This window comes from Lynx canadensis, chromosome D2 (genome assembly GCF_007474595.2).
Source record: "Lynx canadensis isolate LIC74 chromosome D2, mLynCan4.pri.v2, whole genome shotgun sequence".
NCBI lineage: Eukaryota > Metazoa > Chordata > Mammalia > Carnivora > Felidae > Lynx > Lynx canadensis.
Window position 1 is genome coordinate 12,637,327 of NC_044313.2, and position 23,032 is coordinate 12,660,358.

The window sequence follows — 23,032 nt, forward strand, 5'->3', positions numbered from 1 at the left end:
ACTGCGAGCCCACTGGGAACTCCTGAATCCGTTCAGCTCCCGCGGAGAAGCGAGAAGCCTGCATTGCCGTCGTGGGCTGAGGACAGCTAGGGGACAGCCAGGATTCGGCCCCTCCCTCCCCGTAGCGTTTTCCCGCCCGCCCAGCCCCACTCGCCAGGTAGGACCATGCTCCAGGGTCTGACCTGCGTGGACCGCGAAGGCTCTAAATTGAGTAGGAGGCGTTTAAATAATCTGTACATATGTGACCTAGCATAGATTTATTTTTACATGGGGTATGACCGCACTTTTGATTGTTGTTGTTGATTTATTTTGGCCAGTTATTCAAAAGGGAGTATTTGGGTAATTGAGGTGGGGGAGGGAGGCACGAGTGGTGTAGGAGGGGGTGGATGGACAATGGGAAGTGACAGACTTTGATTCTCTTTGGACAGGTGGCTATGGCCTCACTGCCGACTCAGGGTCTCCCGGTCCCTGACTTAGTTTCTGGGTTGCCACCGGCGGCCTCAACTCCTGCCAACCAGAGCACAGAGGCCTCAGCGGACAATGGGTCGGTGACTGGCCCAGGCGCTCAGGCTGTCACGCCTTTCCAAAGCCTGCAGCTGGTGCATCAGCTGAAAGGGCTGATCGTGCTGCTCTACAGCATCGTGGTGGTCGTGGGGCTGGTGGGCAACTGCCTGCTGGTGTTGGTGATCGCGCGAGTGCGTCGGCTGCACAACGTGACCAACTTCCTCATCGGCAACCTGGCCTTGTCCGACGTGCTCATGTGCACCGCCTGTGTGCCACTCACGCTGGCCTACGCTTTCGAGCCACGCGGCTGGGTGTTCGGCGGCGGCCTGTGCCACCTTGTCTTCTTCCTGCAGCCCGTCACCGTCTACGTGTCGGTGTTCACTCTCACCACCATCGCGGTGGACCGCTACGTCGTGCTCGTGCACCCGCTGCGCAGGCGCATCTCGCTGCGCCTCAGCGCCTATGCGGTGCTGGCCATCTGGGCGCTGTCCGCGGTGCTGGCGCTGCCGGCCGCCATGCACACGTACCACGTCGAGCTCAAGGCGCACCGTGTGCGCCTCTGCGAGGAATTCTGGGGGTCGCAGGAGCGCCAGCGCCAGCTCTATGCTTGGGGGCTGCTTCTCGTCACCTACCTGCTCCCCCTGCTGGTCATCCTCCTGTCTTACGTCCGGGTGTCGGTGAAGCTACGGAACCGCGTGGTGCCAGGCTGCGTGACCCAGAGCCAGGCCGACTGGGACCGTGCGCGCCGCCGCCGCACCTTCTGTCTGCTGGTGGTGGTCGTGGTGGTGTTCGCCGTGTGCTGGCTGCCGCTGCACGTCTTCAACCTGCTGCGGGACCTCGACCCGCAAGCCATCGACCCTTACGCCTTTGGGTTAGTGCAGCTGCTCTGCCACTGGCTCGCCATGAGCTCAGCTTGCTACAACCCCTTTATTTACGCCTGGCTGCACGACAGCTTCCGTGAGGAGCTGCGCAAGCTCTTGCTTGCCTGGCCCCGCAAGATCGTGCCCCACGGCCAGAGCATGACAGTCAGCGTGGTCATCTGAGGCCACTGCACCGGGCCTTGGCTGGGGACCTCCATGTCCACTAGTCTCCGAGGGTGCCCACCTGAGGCCGGACTGGAGAGCTTATCCCCAGCGCCAGAGCAAATCCAATAGGTGACCAAACTTCCAGCCTAGCCCTCTTGTCCAGCTGTCTTGCTTTGTCCTTGTGTCTTTGTAAAATGTTGAGTGGGCTTTGGAGGGAGTCTTGTGCTTTGCTTGAAAGAGGCCAAGGAGAGGTGAGAGGATTTATTATTTCCTCCCTATGCCCTGAATGCCAAACAAAGCTCTTTCTCCTGGTTCATAACAGTATTTCAGAACCGTGGCTGTCTTCCTCGCTTTCCCTTCTGCTTGCTCAATGGTGAGATGAAGGAACAATGGGGTTGGGATTTCAAATGGCTGCGCTGGGGTTGGTGAGGCTTTTTCCGGTTGCCTTTTAAAAAGGACTCAACTGAGCTAGAATACCTGATGTTGCTTAGTCAGTTTGAACCCATTAATTCCTAGGATTCCAGGGAAGTATTACAAGTCTGTATCTGGGATTTCAGCATTTCCTGAATAAGACTATTACACACCAAAAGGGTTTTACTTTTAATTTCACTTGAATTCATAGCGCAAAAACACTTAGAAGCCACCTTTTGATAGGTGGTTTCTAAGTGTTTTCCCTCCTCCTTGTCACCTAACTTCTATCTGAAAATGATAAGATGAATTAGTCACTGAAGAGATAAATAGGGATAAAGAAGAGAAGGTCCAGATCACTTAAGGAGGCATATAACTGAGGACAGACATCTATCTGGGTGTATGTTTGTGTATACACACCCAGTGTTTGCTACAAGGCAGGAACACAGATATTTGATTTTCTGAATACTCAATGTAAACCATGTTCGATAGCATTCTCTAATTGCTCAGTTGCAACAGATCAACAGCTGTCATCTGATTGCTCAGCACCTGCTCTGTGGTGACACACTTGGAACACAATCAACCCAGGATACAAGGATGGGGAGACATTTACTTAAGGCCAGAACAGAAAAACAAACTGCCACCAGACCACCATCAAATACTTAATTCTTTCCAGGGTTAGAGGGACAAGTGAAGACTGTTGGGCCATGAGACCAGGCTGATAACCCTCGTCTTAGCCTCCTGAGGATTCTGTAAATGAGGCCAAGTACCCTGGACAAGGATCTTCACGTTGATGTTGGAGCAGTGACTGGACAGTGAGGGTGGGAGTTTTGTGAAGTGATACGTGCTATCCACCTGCCAGATCAGCCCCCGTGGCATATAGGACAGGAACTAGTGCAGGAACTGCAGCAACTCAGTTATCATCTCTAAGACTCCAGTACTGCCCTAGCTCACTATACAGTAGAATCAAGCTCTCTCCTTATCTTACTCTCTGAAATGGGCTCATTCGTTCATTAAAGTGTGCCCTGAAAGGAAGGGAAAGAGGAGAAAGGCTTGGGGATGACAAGGATTAAGTCCCATTACTCCAATGCCAGCAGCCATGATGGGAGAGTAAGTATTTACGGTTGGGTTAGTTAGCAATATGAGTCTTTAGTAGTTATGTGGCTAGACCTTTCCCAGCATGGGGGAAGGCAGGAAAAGTCTGGCTTGGGAGAAAGGATAGGCAGGTTAACTTGGGAGATGCAGGTTACCTTTAGCAATGGCACACATACTTTCAGCTTCATCTGTGGATGTGGAGAACAAAGCCTATGTCACTCCCTGTTCCACATGAGCTCATTCCCCAGGCATCCCAGAGACTGGCTCCTGTGGTTCACAGCTCCATTACTTGGGAGGCTCAAGGCCAAACAGGCATTTCATGTTTCCTCAGAGCATTCTTTTGATGGGCATGCCTCTAGAATGGAGGGGATGGGGGAAAGGATGGGATTTGTTGGGGAGGGATCTGGTTAATTGTACTTCCTTATTTATTTATTTATTTATTTATTTATTTTGAGAGAAATAGAGAGAGTGAGCAGGGGAGGGACAGAGAGAGAAAATCCCCAGCAGGCTCCACACTGTCAGTGCAGAGCCCGATGTGGGGCTCGAACTCACAAACTGAGATCATGACCTGAGCTGAAACCACGTGTCAGATGCTTAACTGACTGAGCCACCCAGGCACCCCCACTTAATTGTACTTTCTTTGTTGGAATGTTTAAATCACTGTTCTCAGCTTTGGCTGCTCCTAGAATCAGTTGGAGAACTTCCAAAAAACACCAGTGCTGAGGCCCTATCCCCAGAGAGTCCAATTGATTAGAGATGGAGCCTGGGCATGAGCATTTTTTCAAAGCACTTCAGGTGACTTTAATGTGCATCCAAGGTTAAGCCCCTTAAGAATTATTGTCTTTCTAATGAATCTCAGAAACATCTGAATGAAGCTTTGATTGTACCTGCCAAAGGTATTAAAAATTTGGAGTTGAATTCTGACAGGGCGTCCTATGCTACAGATGGGGAATAATACTCCTCTAGCTTTCAGACAGTATCCAATGAATCACACAGAGGCAAATCCTTATAATAAGAATATATAAGTATTCATTCAGGTTTCCTTACAAATCTCCTATATGTAAGGCAGTGAGTGTATGCGTCCAGTTTTTTTTAAGTATCATGATTCAACTCGAGATCATTTGCATTATAAAGTTATACACCATGAATTATTCCAAATCCTGGTTTCCAGGGTGTTAAAAAAAAAATTGAAGTGTTCTCTGATTAGCTTGATGTAAGTCTACATCAACTGTGAGAAGAAAGTGTCCTCATTAATTACTAGAAAAGCTGCCACCTGTTCCTATGCCTACAACTTAAGTTAAAAACTTTAACATTTACATGGACTTTATGGAGAGCCTAAAGAGGCTGGAGAATTATGCCGTGTTTATAAACATCTTTACACATTATCCAAATTGGCTACTGAATAGCAACTAATTAATTCTTACCCTATCTGGAATCTATTTGGGACTAGTTTGACTATAAAGCAAACTGACTTTTTAGAAAATCTCTCAGGAGGCACCTGGGTGGCTCAGCGGGTGAAACGTCCGACTTCGGTTCAGGTCATGATCTCATGGCTTGTGAGTTCTAGCCCGGCGTCGGGCTCTGTGCTGACTGCTCAGAGACTGGAGCCTGCTTTGGATTCTGTATCTCCCTCTCTCTCTGACCCTCCCCTGCTCGCATTCTGTCTCTCTCTCTCAAAAATAAACATTAAAAAGTGAAAAAAAAAAACACTCTCAGAAGTGAGTCCTATAGACATCCACTTAGCGTTGAAGTAGAAAATTTTATTTGATATAACTTAGTCAATACCACGCATCCAGTCCTCCTCCTGCAAGGAATCATACAGGCCATAAAGCTGGGAGCAGAGGCAGGCGGGTACTTAGCAGCAGCCCATTCTGAGGCTGATGGGAGGTTCTGTAATTCTCTTTGCAAGCATTGTCACCGGGCCTCACTTTTGGCAGCCCATCAACAGATTTATCTCACTAAATCAGCTGGGGAGTGTTTCAATATGCATTGGCAACGGTCACCTGGAAATAGCAACTGTGAGAGATGCGAAGGTAACAATATCCCGATTGATGTAACCTTCCTGAATTTTTGTTCTTGTGGATCATCAGCCTGTTCTACTGGTGGTGCTAAGTTCCAGGTTTCTCGGGTTGGCTAGTTAACCCATCTCTGTCCTGTGGCTTGCATGTCTGGACATTTAGTAGTCTTGCAAATGCAAGGCATGGGGCTGACATCAAGGGGACCCAGGCAAGGGTACAGCTAGATCTGAGAGCGAACCCAGGGTCTATCCCCCACCGACAAGCGGCCAGGAGCACCTTTGTTCCCCAAAGCAGATCTTCCATGGATTTCCCTCCATTTGCTGATGTCTTTGTTGCGTAAGACGCATGTGTGACTGACTTACCGTATGAAGCTCTTCAGTCTGGGGCTTGCACTGTGTTTGATACATTGTGGGTGCTCAATAAATATCAAATTAGTACCATCTCCAGTTACGTAACCTCAGGATGGCCAGGGTCACAGTGAAAATAAATCACGTCAAGGAAAACACGCTACTCAATCCAGATTTGTCAATTCTAGCTAATTCCAGGAATGAACTGTTCATTTGGGGTCTTCTGTGACCCCTTGGTCCAAATCTCAGTAATGACAGCATTTTAATCCATGGCACCAAGCTCTCTGCTCTCCAAAACTGCATGTGCCTAAGTTGACAGGTCTATCAAAGGGAGAGTAGAGAATTTCATGATTAATTTCTATATTCATCATTAATCTGGATCATTAAAGGTTAACATTTTATTATCCACTGACACATATCACTTCGGAAATTTAAAAACACCCAACGCATGGGTCTGTAAGTCAAATTTGATCACCCAGATTCCAAAATGTTCATGACAGAGTCATGAAGATGATTTTCTGACACTTCTAAAATAAGACTTAAAAATGCATTTATGGACACCTTTCCAGCGATCCATTTATTTTGCAAAGTGAGATAAACTCTAAACAGATGTTGGACGTGTGAAATATTTCTTTGGATGGATGGGTGTTGCAGACTTGATATGTTGAAAGACTGCATTCTCAGTCAGTCTTTGCAAGTAGAAAGCCTTGTTTTGAAAATTGAGTGCTTGTATTTTTAACAGATTTCGTATCTTTTCCCCCTGCTTTCCAACTCAATTCCTCTTCATTTCCTGCTCTTTATTTCTCTGTTCAGCCCCTTTTCTGCTATTTCCCCATATTAACTATAGTATACCTCTGATCTGAAGCTCTCTCCACACCCATGGAGAGGAGGTGGTAGGATTCAAGCATCCACCTTCCGGTGGGTTGGTGGGTTCGCATAAGGTGAATCACGTGGGAGAGATACTCTGGGTAATTCTGTTGCAGACGCTTCATCACATCAGCGGAGCATTGCTCATTACATTTCCTGCCCACTGTGGGGTCTTGGAGCTCACACAATTGATCGTTTCTCAGATAAGCTCCAGGCAGAAGTGGACAACAGGATTTTGCACAGGATCTCCAGCTGGGCCCTTAATGTGGTCAATCTCACAGAGAGCTCTCAAGAGGGACCTCACAATGAAAGGTCACATGTGTCTCATTTTGATGTTTGGGGCTGGAGCAAGAAAAGCTGAGCCAGAAAAAGCAAAGGGCAGTCTCCTCTTTTAAGTATTCCTTGCCTCCCTCCCTCAGCTCTCAAAAAACCCTCTTCCTGACTTGCTGATGACTAAATCCCACAGTCCCAGAACTCATCTCCTCCTTCTGGAGTGACATCTAAAGATGAATGGAAAGCTACTCCCTCCCTCCTACCCCCATTCACTCAGTATCTCCAGGTAATGAAAAAAAAAATCCTTTTGAGCTGGAAAAATCAAATACAAATTTCAGGCCCCAGCTCTAGGTTAGAAGTCAGGCGCTGGGCTTCTTCCCTAGCCCGGAACACCACAGTCACCCTTGGTCTTTATCCTAGGAGGATGGCCCCGTCACCTGGGGAGGGGGTGCAGGGCTGCAGCATAGCATGCCCTGGGGCGGTCAGGTTGGTGGCCTGGCCTTGCGGGGGGGGGGGGGTGGAGCCACTGTGTGGGGCAAGTCCTTCCCAGGCCCCATCTGCACTGCAGATGCTGGGGCACACTGACCTCCTCATTTTCACAAAAAAGACCCAAGCACAGGCACAGGTGGAAAACGAGAGCACATGTAAGTGCCTTCAACGGCCATAACGGTTTCTTTAGAACAAGTCTCTTTATTCCTATTTCCTTCCTACCCTAGTCTCCTCCAGCAAAGCCCCCTTTCTTTCTCTGATATAACTGCAGAGCTTGGGGCATTTTCATATCAACATGGCTTTCTGGGAGATGGAAACCTTCTTAAGGGCCTCTTCTGAGACCGATAATAAGCAATTGTCATCACATGCAGCTGAGCCAAAGCCGCAAGACCTGGCCAAAGCACAGGTCCTTCTGCCTGACCGAGCCGCGGGAAATTGGGCTCCAGCAGGACACCCAAGGGCCTGTCGTCTCGCACATCAGGTGGGGTCTGTGAGCTGCACCAGCACATCCGTGGGCTGCACTAGTGCCTGGCAAGGGTGGATTGGCTCGGGGGGACCAGGTGAGTGTCCGTGGCCTGGCTGCTGGGGTCCTTCTTTCTCCCACCCCACGGGGGTGCTTTCAGAGGCTCAGAGGCAATCACCAGCGACTCCCTCTGCATCCACATGGGCAGCAGCACGCAGTCCCTGCACCATGGGACTAACTTCTGGCCCTCTATCACCGGCTCCTGTGCCGCTGACCTTGGCCTAGGTCTCCAAATTCCAGCGCTGGGTGCCCAGCACCTTCCTGTGCTATCTCGTGGTCCTCCAGACAAGTGATCACGCAGTGTCTGGGTTTCAGCTTCCTGGTCTCGCGGTGGATCTCCATCAGAGTTCGTGGCCGCTCTGCAGCGGAGCCACGCGCTGGGGGCGCTCACGGGGCCGCGCGCCTCTGTTGCAGACCCCGTGGTGGCCAACAGCGCCGGACCTACACCACGGGCCTGCCATGGTCGACGCCGTGGTGGCCTCCCTGTCGCCTCTCATAGCGTCTCACCGTCCTCCCAGCCCCTCGGTGCGCAAGGCCCGGACCGGCCACCGCGCGCCCCCAGGCGGAGCGCGGGCTCACTGCAGCTGCTCGTCCCGGTCGCCTGCGGCGTCCCTCGCCCCTGCTCTCAGCCTCGGAGCGTCTTTCACCCGCACCAGAGCTGGGCGGGAGCCTCACCCCCGACGCTCTTTCAGTGTCCTGCAACTGCTCTGCCTCTGGCACCACTCGCACCCGTGCCAACCCCATGCTCTCCAGTTCTCGCCCAACTCTGGGTCTTGTCTTCGGTCTCCATCGTCCGCCTCTCACTCTTCTACTCCCCGAAGCAGGGGAGGCCAGGGCCATGCCCTGCATCTCGCCCCCGCCCCGACTCCGTGGCTTTCTCCGCGCCCCAGCCCCTGGACACTGCGGCGTGCGCTGCCTGAAGAGGGGCGCGTATGGATGGGGGCGCTGCAGGGCAGGGGGTCTAGGCGCCCGGGAGCTTCTGCGCTCCTGCTCCCGCCAGCCCAGTGAGGTGCATTCGAGGTTCTTGCTGAGGTTTCGGCATTGGTGAGGAGCATGGATAGGATGCACTCAGGCAGTCCTTGGGCAGCAACTCTTGCCCTGGGCAGCTGTCCAGCCCGGGCATGGAGAAGGCATACTTTGGGGCTTCTCTCCACGGCAGGTTCTGGTGCCTTGTTCTAAGTGATCCACACTTAGTTTCTTAGATAACTCTTGATCACTGTGGAAACATCTGGTTTCCAAGGAAGAAACCTGGAGTGTCCGGGTGGCTGAGCCCTTGACTGCAGGGCAAGCAGGCGGGCATCGGCAGTTGGTTGGGTGGTTGGCGGGGGGGGGGGGGGGGGGGGTGTTTTCCGGGTGCTGCTTGGAGAGCGCTAGGCTCCCCATCCTGCTTCCGACATGATTGTGTCACTTGAGTCGATTGCCTATTTCCTGCAAATCATCTCTAAGTGGGAAGTAACAGGAAATCACTTAAATTGTGTATGTATTGGGGACTCCAGTGATCCCATCCTTCCTGCTGGTGGAAATAGTGGGAACTGGGGCGGGGGGGGGGGGGTGGGTAGTGCAAAGAGGGAGGAAGCTGATTCGCAGGGCCAGAGGAGGAGTTGGACCTGGGTGGCCTCTCCAGTGGCTCACCTGGAGCAGTGAGTTTGGTTGTTTTTCCTGGGTAAGCCAGCAGGGCAGCTCCCGGCTAGGTCTTCGTGTTGGGAGCTGAGGTTCACAACCTGCCAGAACACACTTCATGTTTTTGTAGAAGAGATGGGGTCAGCTGGTGGAACAAAGCTAGCCCAGGGGGAAAAAAAAATCACCTGTTGGCCCACCGCTCTAGGAAGTTGTTGATCTAAAGCTAGGCTTCTTGCTGAATAAAGGACCTCTGGCATTTAGATTGTTTTTAAATATTCATTTATTTTTGATAGAGAGAGAGAGAGAGGGGCAGAGAGAGACACAGAATCCGAAGCAGGCTCCAGGCTCTGAGCTATCAGCACAGAGCCTGACACAGGGCTTGAACCCATGAACTGAGAGATCATGACCCTAACTGACTGAGCCACCCAGGCGTCCCTAGATTTTTTTTTTTTTAATTACAAAAGCAACAAATCTTTTACTTTAAAAGACTGATAGGTGAAAATTTCCCACTCATCTCTCCTAGGGGTTGTTAATAGTTTGTGCTTGGGGCACCTGGGTGGCTCAGTTGGTTGAGCATCTGACATTGGCTCAGGTCACGATCTCACAGTTTGTGAGCTTGAGCCCCGCATTGGGCTTGCTGCTGTTGGTGCAGAGCCAGCTTCAGATCTTCTGTTCCCCTCTCTGCCTGTCCCTCCCCTGCTCCCGCTCACACACTCCCTCTCAAAAAATGAATAAAAAACATTAAAAAAAATGGTTTATGCTTTTGTTTCCAGACTCTACCAGGAGCACACATATATTCAGGATATATTTTACAGCAATGGGATTAAACTGTATGTAATGTTTTATAATTTACTCCCCCTCCCCTTAAAATTATACCAAGGATGGCCTTTAATATTGGGACATAGGGATGGCCCTCATTCTAGGCTGAAGAGGAGTCTGTGGTCTGAATGTACCACTGTGTAGCCATTTCTCAGCCAGCGAGTGGCATTGGTTGGAGAAATGATTCCAGGACTTAGAAGGGCTCCCAGAGCTCCACAGGAATGCAGAACAGTTTGAATTCACTGGAATCACAGGCATTGAGATGCTGCTCCTTTGTGGTGTGGGGGCAGGGTGAGGGGATGATTCTTTGTGGAGCCTTCCCATTGACTGATACCATCTGAGTGGGTTGTAGGAATCTTGGCTCCCAACACAAAGGCCTTGGCTGTTTCTCCTTGGCTGTTTCCAGACCCTGCTCATCACCTGATTGTGGCTGGTGCCACCCTGGCTGTTCCTTGGCAAACAATAGCTGGTGTTTACAGTGACACCCTGACAACCCAGGCTATGATTTTTTCCAGGAGTTGGGAAAGGCGGGGGGGGGGGGGTCCCTCTTGTAGTGTTGAATCCACAAAAGTCAAAGGCCCATGGGGAGTCAAGTACTTCACCCTTTTTGACCACAGGTGTTTCAACCAGGTCCTAACACAGTTGAGGAGGGTTTATTGATAAAGGGCCTGTTTCCAAAGGGGAGGGTGAGGTATAGGGAAGTAGGAGGAATGTGGGTAACCAGCAGCCAGTGGAAAGCAGAGGGGCTGTTACCATCCCTGATTTCAGGAACATCCCTGAGGACGGAGGGGAGAGTTTGCTGAAACTCCAAAGGCCAGAGTCATTGAGCGAAGACCGTCTTGGAGGAGGGCTAGAGTCAGCCCAAGTGTCTCCACAGATTGGGAGCCAGGGAGAAGGCAAGTTGACAAGAAACTGGAATACTGCCCAGACATGCCTGTCACAAAAGTGCTATATAAGGAAGTGCCGTGCAAGTTCAGCGGAGGCAGAGATATTCACATTTGGCCTTCGTGATGAAAGAAGCCTTTGTGAACGAGGTGGCGTTTGAGCCAGACTTCGAAAGGTACCTGGGATTGTAAGCAATGGAGAGAATAATGGCAGGAAAGCATGCTATGGGCCAAGGAAGAGCGTTAGTAAAGGGACCCAGGTGGGAAAGGGTGATGTTCAGTGAAAGGTGCTAACTGTGCTTATAAGGATGATGAAAGATGGGTTGGCTGAAGCTAGAGCCGGGGAGATTCATATAATAGCAGCAACATTCAGGGCATCTGGGTGGTTCAGTTGGTTAGGTGTCCCACTCTTGATTTTGGCTCAGGTCATGATCTCACTGTTCATGACATCGAACCCTGTGTTGGGCTCTGCACTGAGCACGGAGCCTGCTTGGGATCCTCTCTCTCCCTGCCCCTCCCTCACTCTCTCTCTCAAAATAAATAAGTAAACATGAAAAAAATGATGTACTGCCAGCTATGTTTGTTGAATTCTTACTCTGTGCTGGGTACCTTCCATTACATCAATTATTTCCCAACTTAGGGAGTAGTTATTCTCATTATTATTCTTAATTTACAGCTTGGCAACCAGACATTTAGGGAAGTCAAATAACTTGCTAAGGTGTCCCGGTTAGTAATTGGTGGAGCTGGGATCTGAATTCCAAAGCCTGCATCCCTATCCATGTAATATCCTAACTTGAATTTTTCAACCTAAGGAGTCTGGACTGTTTGGGAGGCAGTAGGGAGTCACTGAAGGTTTAGAATGAGTGGGAGATTAAAAAATGTACTCTAGGACGCAACCCTGACAACAGGAAAAGTGTGGGTTAGGGAGAGACAGGAGGCAGAGAGATGAGTAAGAGAATCCTTAACATCATCTGGCAGAGGGAGAATAAGGATCAGAACTTGGGCGGTTCAAGTGAGAGGGGGAAGAGACAACAGGTGAGAAAGGGCTCTTGAGAGGAATTGACATCAGATCTCTGCATGTCTTCTCAGATCAGATGTTTCCTCTTTGCCCTATTTACATTAGGAAGAAAAGGTACAGTATGGGATCTACACCATAGGCACTTCGTCCCTGCCTCAATCAGGAATGCTTTCTGTAGAAAGTAAGAGAATACCCAACTAACCAAAAGGATTAATCTTGAGGACCTTTATTGTCTGACTCAAAAAGAAGTCTGGAGGCAAGCAGTTTCCAGACTGGTCCTCAAACCTTTTACCCAGAAAGGACTCACGTCCCAACACAAAGTACTTAAAACATCACACAAGTCCTTCGGCAACAACCCCAAATGAAAATTTCTTGTTGGCCTCAGTCCTTGCACCTCTTCCCCCTGGTGTTCAGTCTCCAAACTATTAAGTGATCAGCTTCTTTCCTTCAAGACTAGCGTCACATCTCGTTATTGCTTTCTTCTGGGGAGTCTCCTCAACTTAATCCTTTAGCGATTTGTGCTAGTTTGCTAGGGCTGTGTGTTAGTCAGCTCAGGCTGCCCTAACAAAATACCAGAGGCTGGGGGGCTTAGACAACATGAATTTATTTCTCACAGTTCTAGAGGTTGGAAGTTCAAGATCAAGGGGTCAGAAAATTTAGTTGTTGTTTTGTTTTGTTTTGTTTTGTTTTCCTGAGGCCTCTCTCCTTGACTTGCAGATGGCTGTCTTCTTATACGGTGCCCTCACATGGCCTTTTCTGTGTGTGTATCCTTGGCATCTCTTCCTTTCAAGGACACCAGTCCTGGATTAAGGTGTCACCCTTATGATCTCATTTAATTCTTTCTTTTTTTTAATTTTTTATTTATTTATTAAAAAAATTTTTTTTTCAACGTTTATTTATTTTTGGGACAGAGAGAGACAGAGCATGAACGGGGGAGGGGCAGAGAGAGAGGGAGACACAGAATCGGCCATCAGCCCAGAGCCCGACGCGGGGCTCGAACTCACGGACCGCGAGATCGTGACCTGGCTGAAGCTGGACACTTAACCGACTGCACCACCCAGGCGCCCCATCATTTAATTCTTTCTAAAGGCCCTGTCTCTGAATACAGTCACATTAGAGGTTAGGGCTTCAGCATATGAATTGAGGAAGGGGGCATAATTCAGTCCATAACACTCCCCAACTCCTACTTACCTTGGAGTTCTTCTGAACATATTAAAAAACTTTTCTGGGATGCTTGGGTGGCTCAGTGGGTTAAGCGTCCGACTTCAGCTCAGGTCATGATCTCACAGCTGGTGAGTTCGAGCCCCACATCAGGCTCTGTGCTGATGTGCTGACAGCTCAGAGCCTGGAGCCTGCTTCAGATTCTGTGTCTCCCTCTCTCTCCGACCCTCCCCCATTCATGCTTTGTTTCAAAAATAAATAGACGTTAAAAAATTTTTTTTTAAGTAAGAAAAAAACCTTTTCTGATTAACAATCTCTGAAACAGAAGTTAGCACGCAGCATGTTTCTTAAGGAGTTCTAAGGATCAACACCCTGTGGAAGGGAAGGGGCTAATTGGTCAGAGAGAAGGTGAGTTGCAAGTCAGTATCAGTGGAGGGCTCTGCCAACTCTCTGGGAATATCTGGGATGTCTTGTGTTGGGAACGGGAAGCGTGGGACCATTCTCCATGTCGGTCAGTCATTGGATGTAGGTGGCCAAAGGAAGGAGGCATGGCCTTGAATGAGTTGGCTCTTTTCAAATGAGGGGATTCCTGGAGGAGCTGATAGCTGTTGACATGAAGCAGACCATTTAACACTGCCCACGAGTCCACATATGTTCTAACCAGGTAAACCCGACACACAGAGTGGCTGATCAGGTACACTGCCTGAAACTACACTCGAGCCTCTGTGGTCTTTTAAGGTTATTAGTGAAGGGGCTAGAATGCAGCCACCATCTATTTTTGACTTGTACCCACATACCAAACTGACCCACTGGTGAACATTAGCTGCTCACGAGGGATTCCCCGTGTGACCATAGGTGTGAGTCGATGGAAAGGTACTGATGTAATTGTGCTGGGTGACCTGGGGGTCTGGTCCTGCCTGTGCTCAATTCCAAATGTATCCCTTTCATCTTGCTTATTTGGTCCAATTAGCACCATGTCAGCGGTAGTGAGCCAATGTGATTTGTTGGATGTTCAGCTGGTCGACCTCTTTGGACTCTATTATGATGGAGAGCAGGAAAGTTAGTCCTGGGACAGAACTATAAAACATATACTCAATGCAAACTGTTTCTGATTTTTTTCTTTTGTAGGAGAGGAAAGGAATGCATTTGCCTGATCAAAGGCTACATACCATGTACCTGGGACATGTTAATCTTTTCTAGCAAAGAGACCCTATCCAGCACAGCAGCTGGTGTGGGTGTGGCCACAGTTTCTCTGTGGTCTTTGACTGGAGTAGAACAGCTATTGCCTGAAAGTTATCTGTCTTGCTAAGCTTCTTTCCTGTGCCTGGCTAGAGAGCAAACTTTGGGGGCATACGTTTTAATTTTGCCTGTGTCTAGTGGTGTTTTGTGTTGCTAGTGTTTGTGGCCCAAGTCTGGGATATACTAGGTGGAAATACAACCCAGGGGACCTACCACTGGGTTGTTCTCTGGGTTCCAAGGTTCCTATTTGGTCCTTCCTTCTACCTTTCAGAATCTTATGTCTTCTTTACGTATATAGTGTCAGGAATTTTAGTGGTACTTAGCAGGAGGAATAGGAAAAAGTACACCTATCTTCCTGGAAGTAGAAGTTCCAAGATAACGTTTCAAAGTGCACAAAACACATACGTTTACAAAGGAAACCAATTATATTAAAACGCAATTAAAGGAATATTTAAAAACTTACAATGGGGATGTATTCACATACCCATTTCTTTATTAATATAGTAAATAAAATATCTAGTGGTGGGTCTGATGGTCACGGTAACATTGAAACCTGATTTGCATAAGTGGTGCTGGGAGAATCTGCCACAGTTGAAGTGTGATGTGAAATGATCTGTGACTTCTGCTGGTGACAGAGTCACTGATGTCTCTAATTTGACTGTGTCTTTTTGCCTCCATTCATAATTGAGGGAAACGGCAGTTTTTTTGTGGTAGGTGAGTCAAAATTACAGATCAATTATTTTCTGATCCCGGTTCATAGACCCACTGAATTCTTAACCTTGGTTAACAACCCAAGCTTCCAAGGGTAAAATTGGAAATATTCTTAGCCTCAAGCCCAGAGCAACAGTAGCAAACCCTGTAAGCAGAGATTTCTGGAAGAGACTTAAAAAAAAAAAAATCGTCTGAGACCAAAAGCCCCCAGCGGTCAATACGTAAGATGATCAGGCCAGGGCGGCCGAGGGCACGGCTGGATTTGATTAGGGGATGACAAGAAGCCAAGTTTCTGGGCCAGACACTGGATCTCAGGGATTCCTGGTACCCAGAGCCACGAACATCACCTCAGTGAAGTCGGGAAAGTTCAGTGAAGCCTGGTAGTTGCTGCTTATCCAGGAGAGACTCCATCCGAGAACAGGATGGTCTTTGGTAACTCAACTGGGCAGAGTTTAGAAAGAGGAGGGTTCCCCCACCCCTTCTGACAACCAGCCAGTTACCCACTCTGTGCCTGTTCCTGAAACACAAAAGCGATTTTCTTCTGAGGACGTTGTGTTCTGAACTCCGGCATTCAGGGCCTGACTCCCACACAATGACGATCCGGGTAGCCCCTGATTGGATTGGAAGCCGCACTGCGTTTTCATAAAAGGCAGAACCGCTCTGTGAAGCCTTGGAGGGGCACAGAATGCTATGTCTGCAGGAAAATGAACTAAGCACCCCAATTTATGAGTTGCCAGTTGGATCCTATTTGCACAGTGCCGGCCTGATGCCATTCGGAGAGTGGTTAGAAGTTTCTTGTGCCTCATTCCTTGATTTTCTCTTTTCATTGAAGTTATAAATAATGGTGCCTCGCATCTTAATGAAAGGGAGTGGTGTGAACAACCAGAGGCTTCGAAAGGAAACCTGAAATAATAGTGCAGTTGCTAAGGAACAGGGTTGGACAAGTTAATTTTGTTGGCATAACATCTCCCCATTATTTAATCTCCTAGCGTATTCATTTCATCCATCTGTCACCATGTCACCGAAGCCGGGAGGAGATGCTAATTGCAACACCGACGTTGAGAACAGACCTGTCCAAACCTTGTGTAAATTTCAGCTGTCAGAATGGGGCCCTAGCTTTGATTTTACCATTGGAGAGGCCGCCCCCTCCTATTTCCAGAAGAAAGCTGGCAAGAGCCTCGTCATTCAGGTTCTGCTGGACCAAATGCTTGTGCTCCCCAGCAGTGGCTCTGTACCCTGGCTGAACACTAGTTACCCAGTGTGCTTTAAAAGAAAAATCAATGTCTAGGCCCCCTCCCCTTAGATTCTGATGTAATTGGTCTAGGGGCAGGGTGCAGGGTGCAGGGATGAGATTAAAAAAAAAAAAAAAAGTCTCCTAAGTGATTCTAATGTGTGGCCCGACTGAGAACCGCGGATTTATAGACTCTCCACTGCTGTGTCTCATTTTCAAAATTCCAAAGCCTCTTGGATTTTTGTAGTCCCCTAATCACTTTCTCCCTATCTCATATAAAATAAATACAATACTGAACTTTTTGTGAGCTCTCTGGGCATTGGGCACAGTGATACATGTTGTATCTGCATGATCTCTTGGAATCCTTACAGTGATCTTGTAAAGTGGGTATTTTTGTCCACCCAATTTTACAGACAAGAGGCCGATGCTCAGGGACGTTACGTGTCCAGCCGAGAAGGGACAGATCCAGGGTTTGGACGTGGGCCTTAATCCCAGGAGAACTTGTTGGTCCACACCAGCACTCTGCTTTCACTCGTGGGTCTGCGCCCATGGGGTCACCTCCACCAAATTTAGGGCCAGCTCTAGTCCCGGTCATGGGCTTTGAGAGCCTGGGATGCTGGTTCAGATGACTCCGGAGCTGCTCAGTCCCATCCTCAGCCTGAGCCCCAGGTCTGAACTCGGAGGAGGTTCACTTGGGCTCCTCAACTCGACTACCTGGATTCCAATCCAGCCCTCCCCCTCTCCCCTTTCTTTTTAAACTTGTGAGTGACCTTGGCCAAGTGTCTTAGTTTCTTTAAGACCCAGCTTCCTCACCTCTTGGTGAAAATGACAAATGTACCTGCTACGTAGAACTATTGCAAAGATTGAACGAACTAATACACATAAAACACTTAGAGTAGGGTCTGGCACACATTTACTCATGAAAGGTTAGTTTTTCCCCCAAGCTTGACTGCGATATAACTGATGTATAATATTGGGTAAGTTTAATGCATATAATGTGTTGGTTAGATACACTTCTGTATTGTAAAATGATGAGCACCGTAGTGTTAGCTAGCACCTTCATCACATAATTTTTTTTGTGGTGAGAATATTTAAGATCTTTTCTCTTGGCGACTTTCAAGTATATAAGGCAGAATCATTAACTATGATCACCTTGCTGTATACTAGGTCCCTAGAACTTATTCATCTTATAATTGGAAGTTTGTATTGTTTGACCAACATTCCAGTCTCCCTCCAGTCCCACCTGTCCCCGCCCGCCCCGCCCCTCCCCCCCCCCACCAGCAAGCCTTCTTGGTAACCACAATTATATTCTCTGTTTCTGTGAGTTAGACTTTTGGAAATTCCACATCTAAGTGAGATCATAGTATTTGTCTATCTTTGTCTGATTTATGTCACTTAGCGTAATGTCCTCAAGATTCATCCATGTTGTCACAAATTGCAGGATTTTCTCCTTTCTCATGGCTGATGGATATACATAATCTCCCGTTTTCTTTACCCATGTGTCTGTTGATGGACACTTAGGTTGTCTCCATATCTTGGTTATCATGAATAATGTTGCAACCCAAATGGGGGTGCAGATATCTCTATGAAAGCCTATTTTCATCTGAAAAATTAGCTATTACAGTCATACTTATCACCACAGAGCTAGCACTCAGAGGTTGCCTTATTCCCCCACGTTCCTGAAGCCCAGAGATGTCTTGTACCCAGCATGGTGTCTGGGTTTCAGGTGCTGGGCAGCTCCAAGGCTGTCTCTGGGCTTCCTGAAGTTGCTGCCTCAACTTCCTGGTTCAAATATAGGCAACTGACCTCGGAGACTGAACGCTTACCTCTGCCTTTGGTCTATAAAACCATAGCAGGTGGGGCACGCGGGTGGCTCAGTCAGTTAAGCATCTGAGTTCAGCTCAGGTCATGATCTTCCGGTTCGTGAGTTTGAGCCCTGCTTCGGGCTCTGCACTCTCTCTGCACCTCATGGGATTCTCTCTCTCTCTCTGCCCCTCACTCACTTGTGCTCTCTCTCTCTCAAAAAACAAAACAAAACAAAAACATATCAGGTGACCAGGACTTTCTTCAAATGTGTTAGTGGGAGCTCTTTCAGTGTCAAGGGAGAGGAAACCCCGTGAAGTTGGCTTTAAGCAGGCAAGGAATGCTGGTTGAAGTGAATTGGAAAGTCCAGGGCTGGCTTAGGCATGATAGATCCTGTGACTCATTGGAGGTCCCCACTCATGTTTCTCTCTTACCACTTCTCAGAGCTCTTTTCCTCTGTGCTTTTCTAGAAGCTCAGGCTTACAGCCTTATGACTAGCAAGCCGGCTGTAAAGGAATTTCTTAACTGCAGTAATTCCAATAAAAGTCATGGAATGGGCTTGGATTAGATCCACTAGTTCAAGGCCAGCAAGGCAACAGTATCCAGCCTGGCCTCCTCTGGCTTGGAATGGAGAAGTTTGCTTTCCTAGATATCAACAAATCAAACTAACTCCACATGTTACAGCCATCTAGATAGAAAGTGAGCTCAGCCTGGTGCCCAGACAACGCTCAGGAGTCCATTTTACGGCTTGTTTACAGACAAGAGTCTGGGTTTGAAAAAAAAAATTAGATTTTGATGGGGTTGGGGAGAGGAAAGCTGATTAAGAACATCAGCTTCCCCTTCAGATATTAAAAACAAATAAAAACCTGGTAGGATTTAGATGATCTGTAAGAGGATTCAGTGCTCAAAGGGCTGTGTCCAAATCTGTGTGAGCCTTGAGCGCCACCTTGTGAGAAAGAGTGGTATTTTCCTAGGATGAGCTTCTCTCCAGGGAAAAGCTTCAAGCACCTCCCCCCACCAACCCTCAATATTGAGTAGTGCTGGGCTCTCTGCTAGGGGCACAGAAATGACAGTCCTCACCATGAGGAGCACCCCCCCCCCCAGCCCACACCCAGATGATACAATACTGTACACTATTTCAGAGTATAAGAAATGTCCAACAGGGGGCTCCAGAGAGGGAGGCATCATCTCTTTCCAGGCACTCTGAAAGCCAGCCCAGAGCCGGCATCCCATAAATGCTTGATGAATAGATATGGTTCCTTCCAAGATTCCGCATTATCTGCTCTATTTTTTCTTACGGACACAGGCCTTGGGCTAACATTAGTCTCTGGCATATTCTCAATTTTCTCAAATGTAGACATTTCTTCTCTCACTGCTACGATTCGTCTTCCTGTCCAGAGTTTTAGGATCGATACTTGCCCTTGCCATCTGCCCTTCAATCAATGAAAGGGTCATTATATATCCATGTCTCTGCAGAGGCTGAAGTCTGAGAATCCCCTCCAGCTCCCTCTGTGTTCTCGGAACTGAAATCATTTGTGGTGTGTCCTCGTCCGTACACACACAGGCAGGGAGAGCCAGTGGGCTCAGCAGAGCCAGGTTCCCCAGAGCCCACAAGCAGACCGAGAGCACTGGGGGGTTTGCTTTGCCATCAAGGCTGTGACTTTGTACCTTTTTGATAAGCTGTCCCACCCACCAAAGGGCAGGAGTCCAGGACGCTGGGGCCCATGCTCCTCTGTAGTCTGCTAAGCTCCACCCACATCTCATTTTCCTTCAGCTGGGAGAAAGCCTATCAAATTGAGGGAGCCCCCAGTCCCAAGCCTTCTCTCTGCTTGTGGGGAGCCAGGCCTAGTCTCACCCTTGCCATTCCCTGTTTGGGGCATCATATTCTCTTAGTGTCACAGTTGCCAGCTGCTTCATTTGTAGGCACTACAAGAGGGAACAGCCTGGGTTATTGTAACGGAATGATAAATTATGGAAATGAGTATTGATGAACCAGTATTGATGCTTAACCGACTGAGCCACCCAGGTGCCGCAATCTGATTTTCTATTTAAAAGGATCCCTTTATGGGGTGCTTGGGTGGCTCAGTCGGTTAAGTGTCCGACTTCAGCTCAGGTCATGATGTCACAGTTTGAGGGTTTGAGCCCCGCGCTGGGCTCTGTGCTGACAGCTCGGAGCCTGGAGCCTGCTTCGGATTCTGTGTCTCCCACTCTCTCTGGCCCTCCCCTGCTCACACTCTGTCTCTCAAAAATAAACAAATGTGAAAAAAAAATTAAAAGGATCCTTTTGGGCAATGGCATGAAAGGCCTAGAAAAGGAGGAGGAGAGTGGATGAGTTAGGGGCTCCTGCACAGGCCCAGGTGGACTGTGAGGAAGGCTTGATCTGGGGTGGCAGCGGAGAGGGCATGCCTCGGATATGATCTCTGCCAGGACTTGCCAATGGATTGGATGTAGTAGATGGGAGGGAAAGAGGATACGAGGACGGGTCCCCTGGTTTTGGTCTGGACAACTGGCAGATGATGGTACCATGGGGAAGATGAAGGTGGGAAGAGGAAGGGACGGCAGATGTGGTGTGGAGATCAAGAGTTCTGGTTTGGCCATGTTAAGTTGGAGAAACTACCCAAGTGAGCTTTCAGGGAGACTAGATGGCACTTTGCGAACGACCAGGATGGGAAGTGGCCTCAACCTCTGTCTCAGGTGGAGGTCCCCACTTCTTATCACTGACCCTTTCTTAGGGGCTGTTTCCTCATCTGAGAAAGCTCTCACCTGCCTCATGGCTGCGTTAGAAAGATATGGTGCGTTAATGTAGGGGAAGCACCTGCCCCAAGACATGGTGGGCTTTACTGGTCCAAGGGAAATTCCCTGCCCCTGGTTCTCTAGAACCTTCCTTTCAGTACAAGGAAAAGCCCTTGCGATGTCTGCCTGGGGCTCCAGCTACCCTCCTAAATGACCAAATGTGCCAAGTCTCCTTCCTCCACCAGATGTCAGGCCAAAGCTGTGGAAGGAAAGTGGCTCTTGGGCTCTGCAAGGTGGCAGCACCTCCCTCCCACCGCCCCCAGCTTGGAATGCTAGCCTCCCATGGGTCCCCTGCTGGGAGAGCTGGGAAGGGCAGTGAGGGTAGGGAGGAGACATTATGGGCTCCTGGCACCTGGCCTCAGGCTGGATTCCTGCAGCTCTGGGCTCTAGCGGGTATGATGGGGCATCTGTCCTGTCCGTGAGAGCTCAGAACTCCTGACCAGTTGGAAGAACACAGATTCCTAGGCCCTCTCAGATATACTTGTTTTTGATGATGGTGGCATACTCGAAACCCGTCTTTTTCTGTTGATTGAACTGGAGGGAACAGTGGCCACATTTCATCACAATTCACTTCCCCTTGGTGGGGTGGGGGAGGGAGTTCTTGGGGAAACAGCCACACATATTGGTCTGCCCTGTGCCCAGGTGGTTAAAGCCAGCCCAGGCAGAGACTTGTCTGCATCCTAGCTTGTCTGAAACATAAACAGGGAGCCCCAAGCCCGTGAGAGTGAGGCAGGGGCTTCTGGAATCTTGCTCTAGATTTTTGCTCTAGAATTCTGCTCTAGAAGGACTCTAGCCTCCTGATAATCCTGACTTGCTCAGCTGAATCAGAATGTGTGTCCCTTTCATTCCCTGCACTAATCATGTTGCTCTTTGATATCTCCTCTGGTGTTGCGTGTTTGATTTCTGTCTGTTCTACCGGACTGTACGTCCCACGAAGGCATGAACCATATCTGCAGTGTCTCCAGCCCTTCATGTGGTTTATTTGTTGGATCAATGGGAACTGAAGGAGTGAATACATTGATGGGGACAAACTGGTGCTCCAGTGTCAATATGGACTCCCGTTAAAACATCCTAGTTTTATGAACCAGCCTTGGGCAAGTTATAAAAACTCTTTGGGCCTCCATCTCCTCATCTGTAAGACAGGAAGAATATAGTGTCTGTCACACAGGGTGTGCACAGGGGTGTGGGAGACGATCCAGGTGAAGTGCTCAGCACATTGGCTGGCCTACAGTCAGTGCTGTAGAAATACTAGCTATTTGTTCTGGGTCCCTATGGCTGTGTAGCAAACCATCCAAGACCAAGTAGCATGAAACATTAACGGTTTTATTATGCTTATGGATTTTGTGGGTCGGGGATTTGGAAGGCACAGAGGGGTACTCTTTTCTGTTCTGTCATGTCAGTAGGGACCTCAGCTGTGACTCAAATGGTTGGGGGTGACATTAAATTATTGGGGGTGGGAATAGGTGGGGCTGGAGGATCCACTTCTAAGACATTCTTCACTCAACTGTTTGGTTACTGGACTGAGGCTGCTCAACTGGCACTCTTGGTAGCTGGAAGCTTCTATGTGGTCTCTCCAGCATGGTGGTCTCAGGGTGGCTCTGGGCTCTAAGAGCAAACTTTCCAGTTATGAGGGCGAAAGCTTCATGGTCGTCTTTGATGACCTGGTCTTAGAGTCACATGGTAGTGTTTCCGTCACAGTCCAAGGTACAAGTAGGTACAAGCCCACCCATAACCAAGGGGAAGGGACACTGACCTACCTCTCAATGGGAAGAGTACCACTGAATTCATGGCTATGTTTTAAAACTGCAACACCATCCTTTTTATTTTAAAAATTTAAAATGTTGACACAACTTCAGACTTTCATAAAGTTATAAGAGTAGTTCAAAGAATTGGTATTACTCTTCACCGAGCTCCACATGGTAACCTTTAACATTTGCTTTATCCCCCTCTGTCTCTCTCTCTCTACTTCTACATTATTAATTTTTTGCTGAAATGTTGAGAATAGGTTACAGACATGATTAAGACTTTATTCCTGTCTACTTTTGTATGCATTTCTAAAAACAAGGACCTTCTCTTAGATAGTCATAGTACAATGTCTGAAATTATTAATGTTATTACATGTTATTAATGTTAATCCATTATCCATTATCTATTATTTCCAATATGAGACCAGACCCAGACTACGACTGTCTATGAACTCAATT

General features: G+C 48.5%; 1 protein-coding gene across 1 annotated transcript; it reads left to right on the top strand.

Annotated features, from left to right (window-relative positions):
* Window positions 1-434: 434 nt before the first annotated feature.
* Window positions 435-1,547, top strand: PRLHR (prolactin releasing hormone receptor). Its single transcript, XM_032595129.1, has one exon. The coding sequence runs from the start codon at window positions 435-437 to the stop codon at window positions 1,545-1,547; it is 1,113 nt and encodes a 370-aa protein (XP_032451020.1).
* Window positions 1,548-23,032: the final 21,485 nt, after the last annotated feature.

Excerpts from the sequence above, each read along its gene's own strand:
- PRLHR (XM_032595129.1), top strand. The coding sequence starts at position 435 with ATGGCCTCACTGCCGACTCAGGGTCTCCCGGTCCCTGACTTAGTTTCT.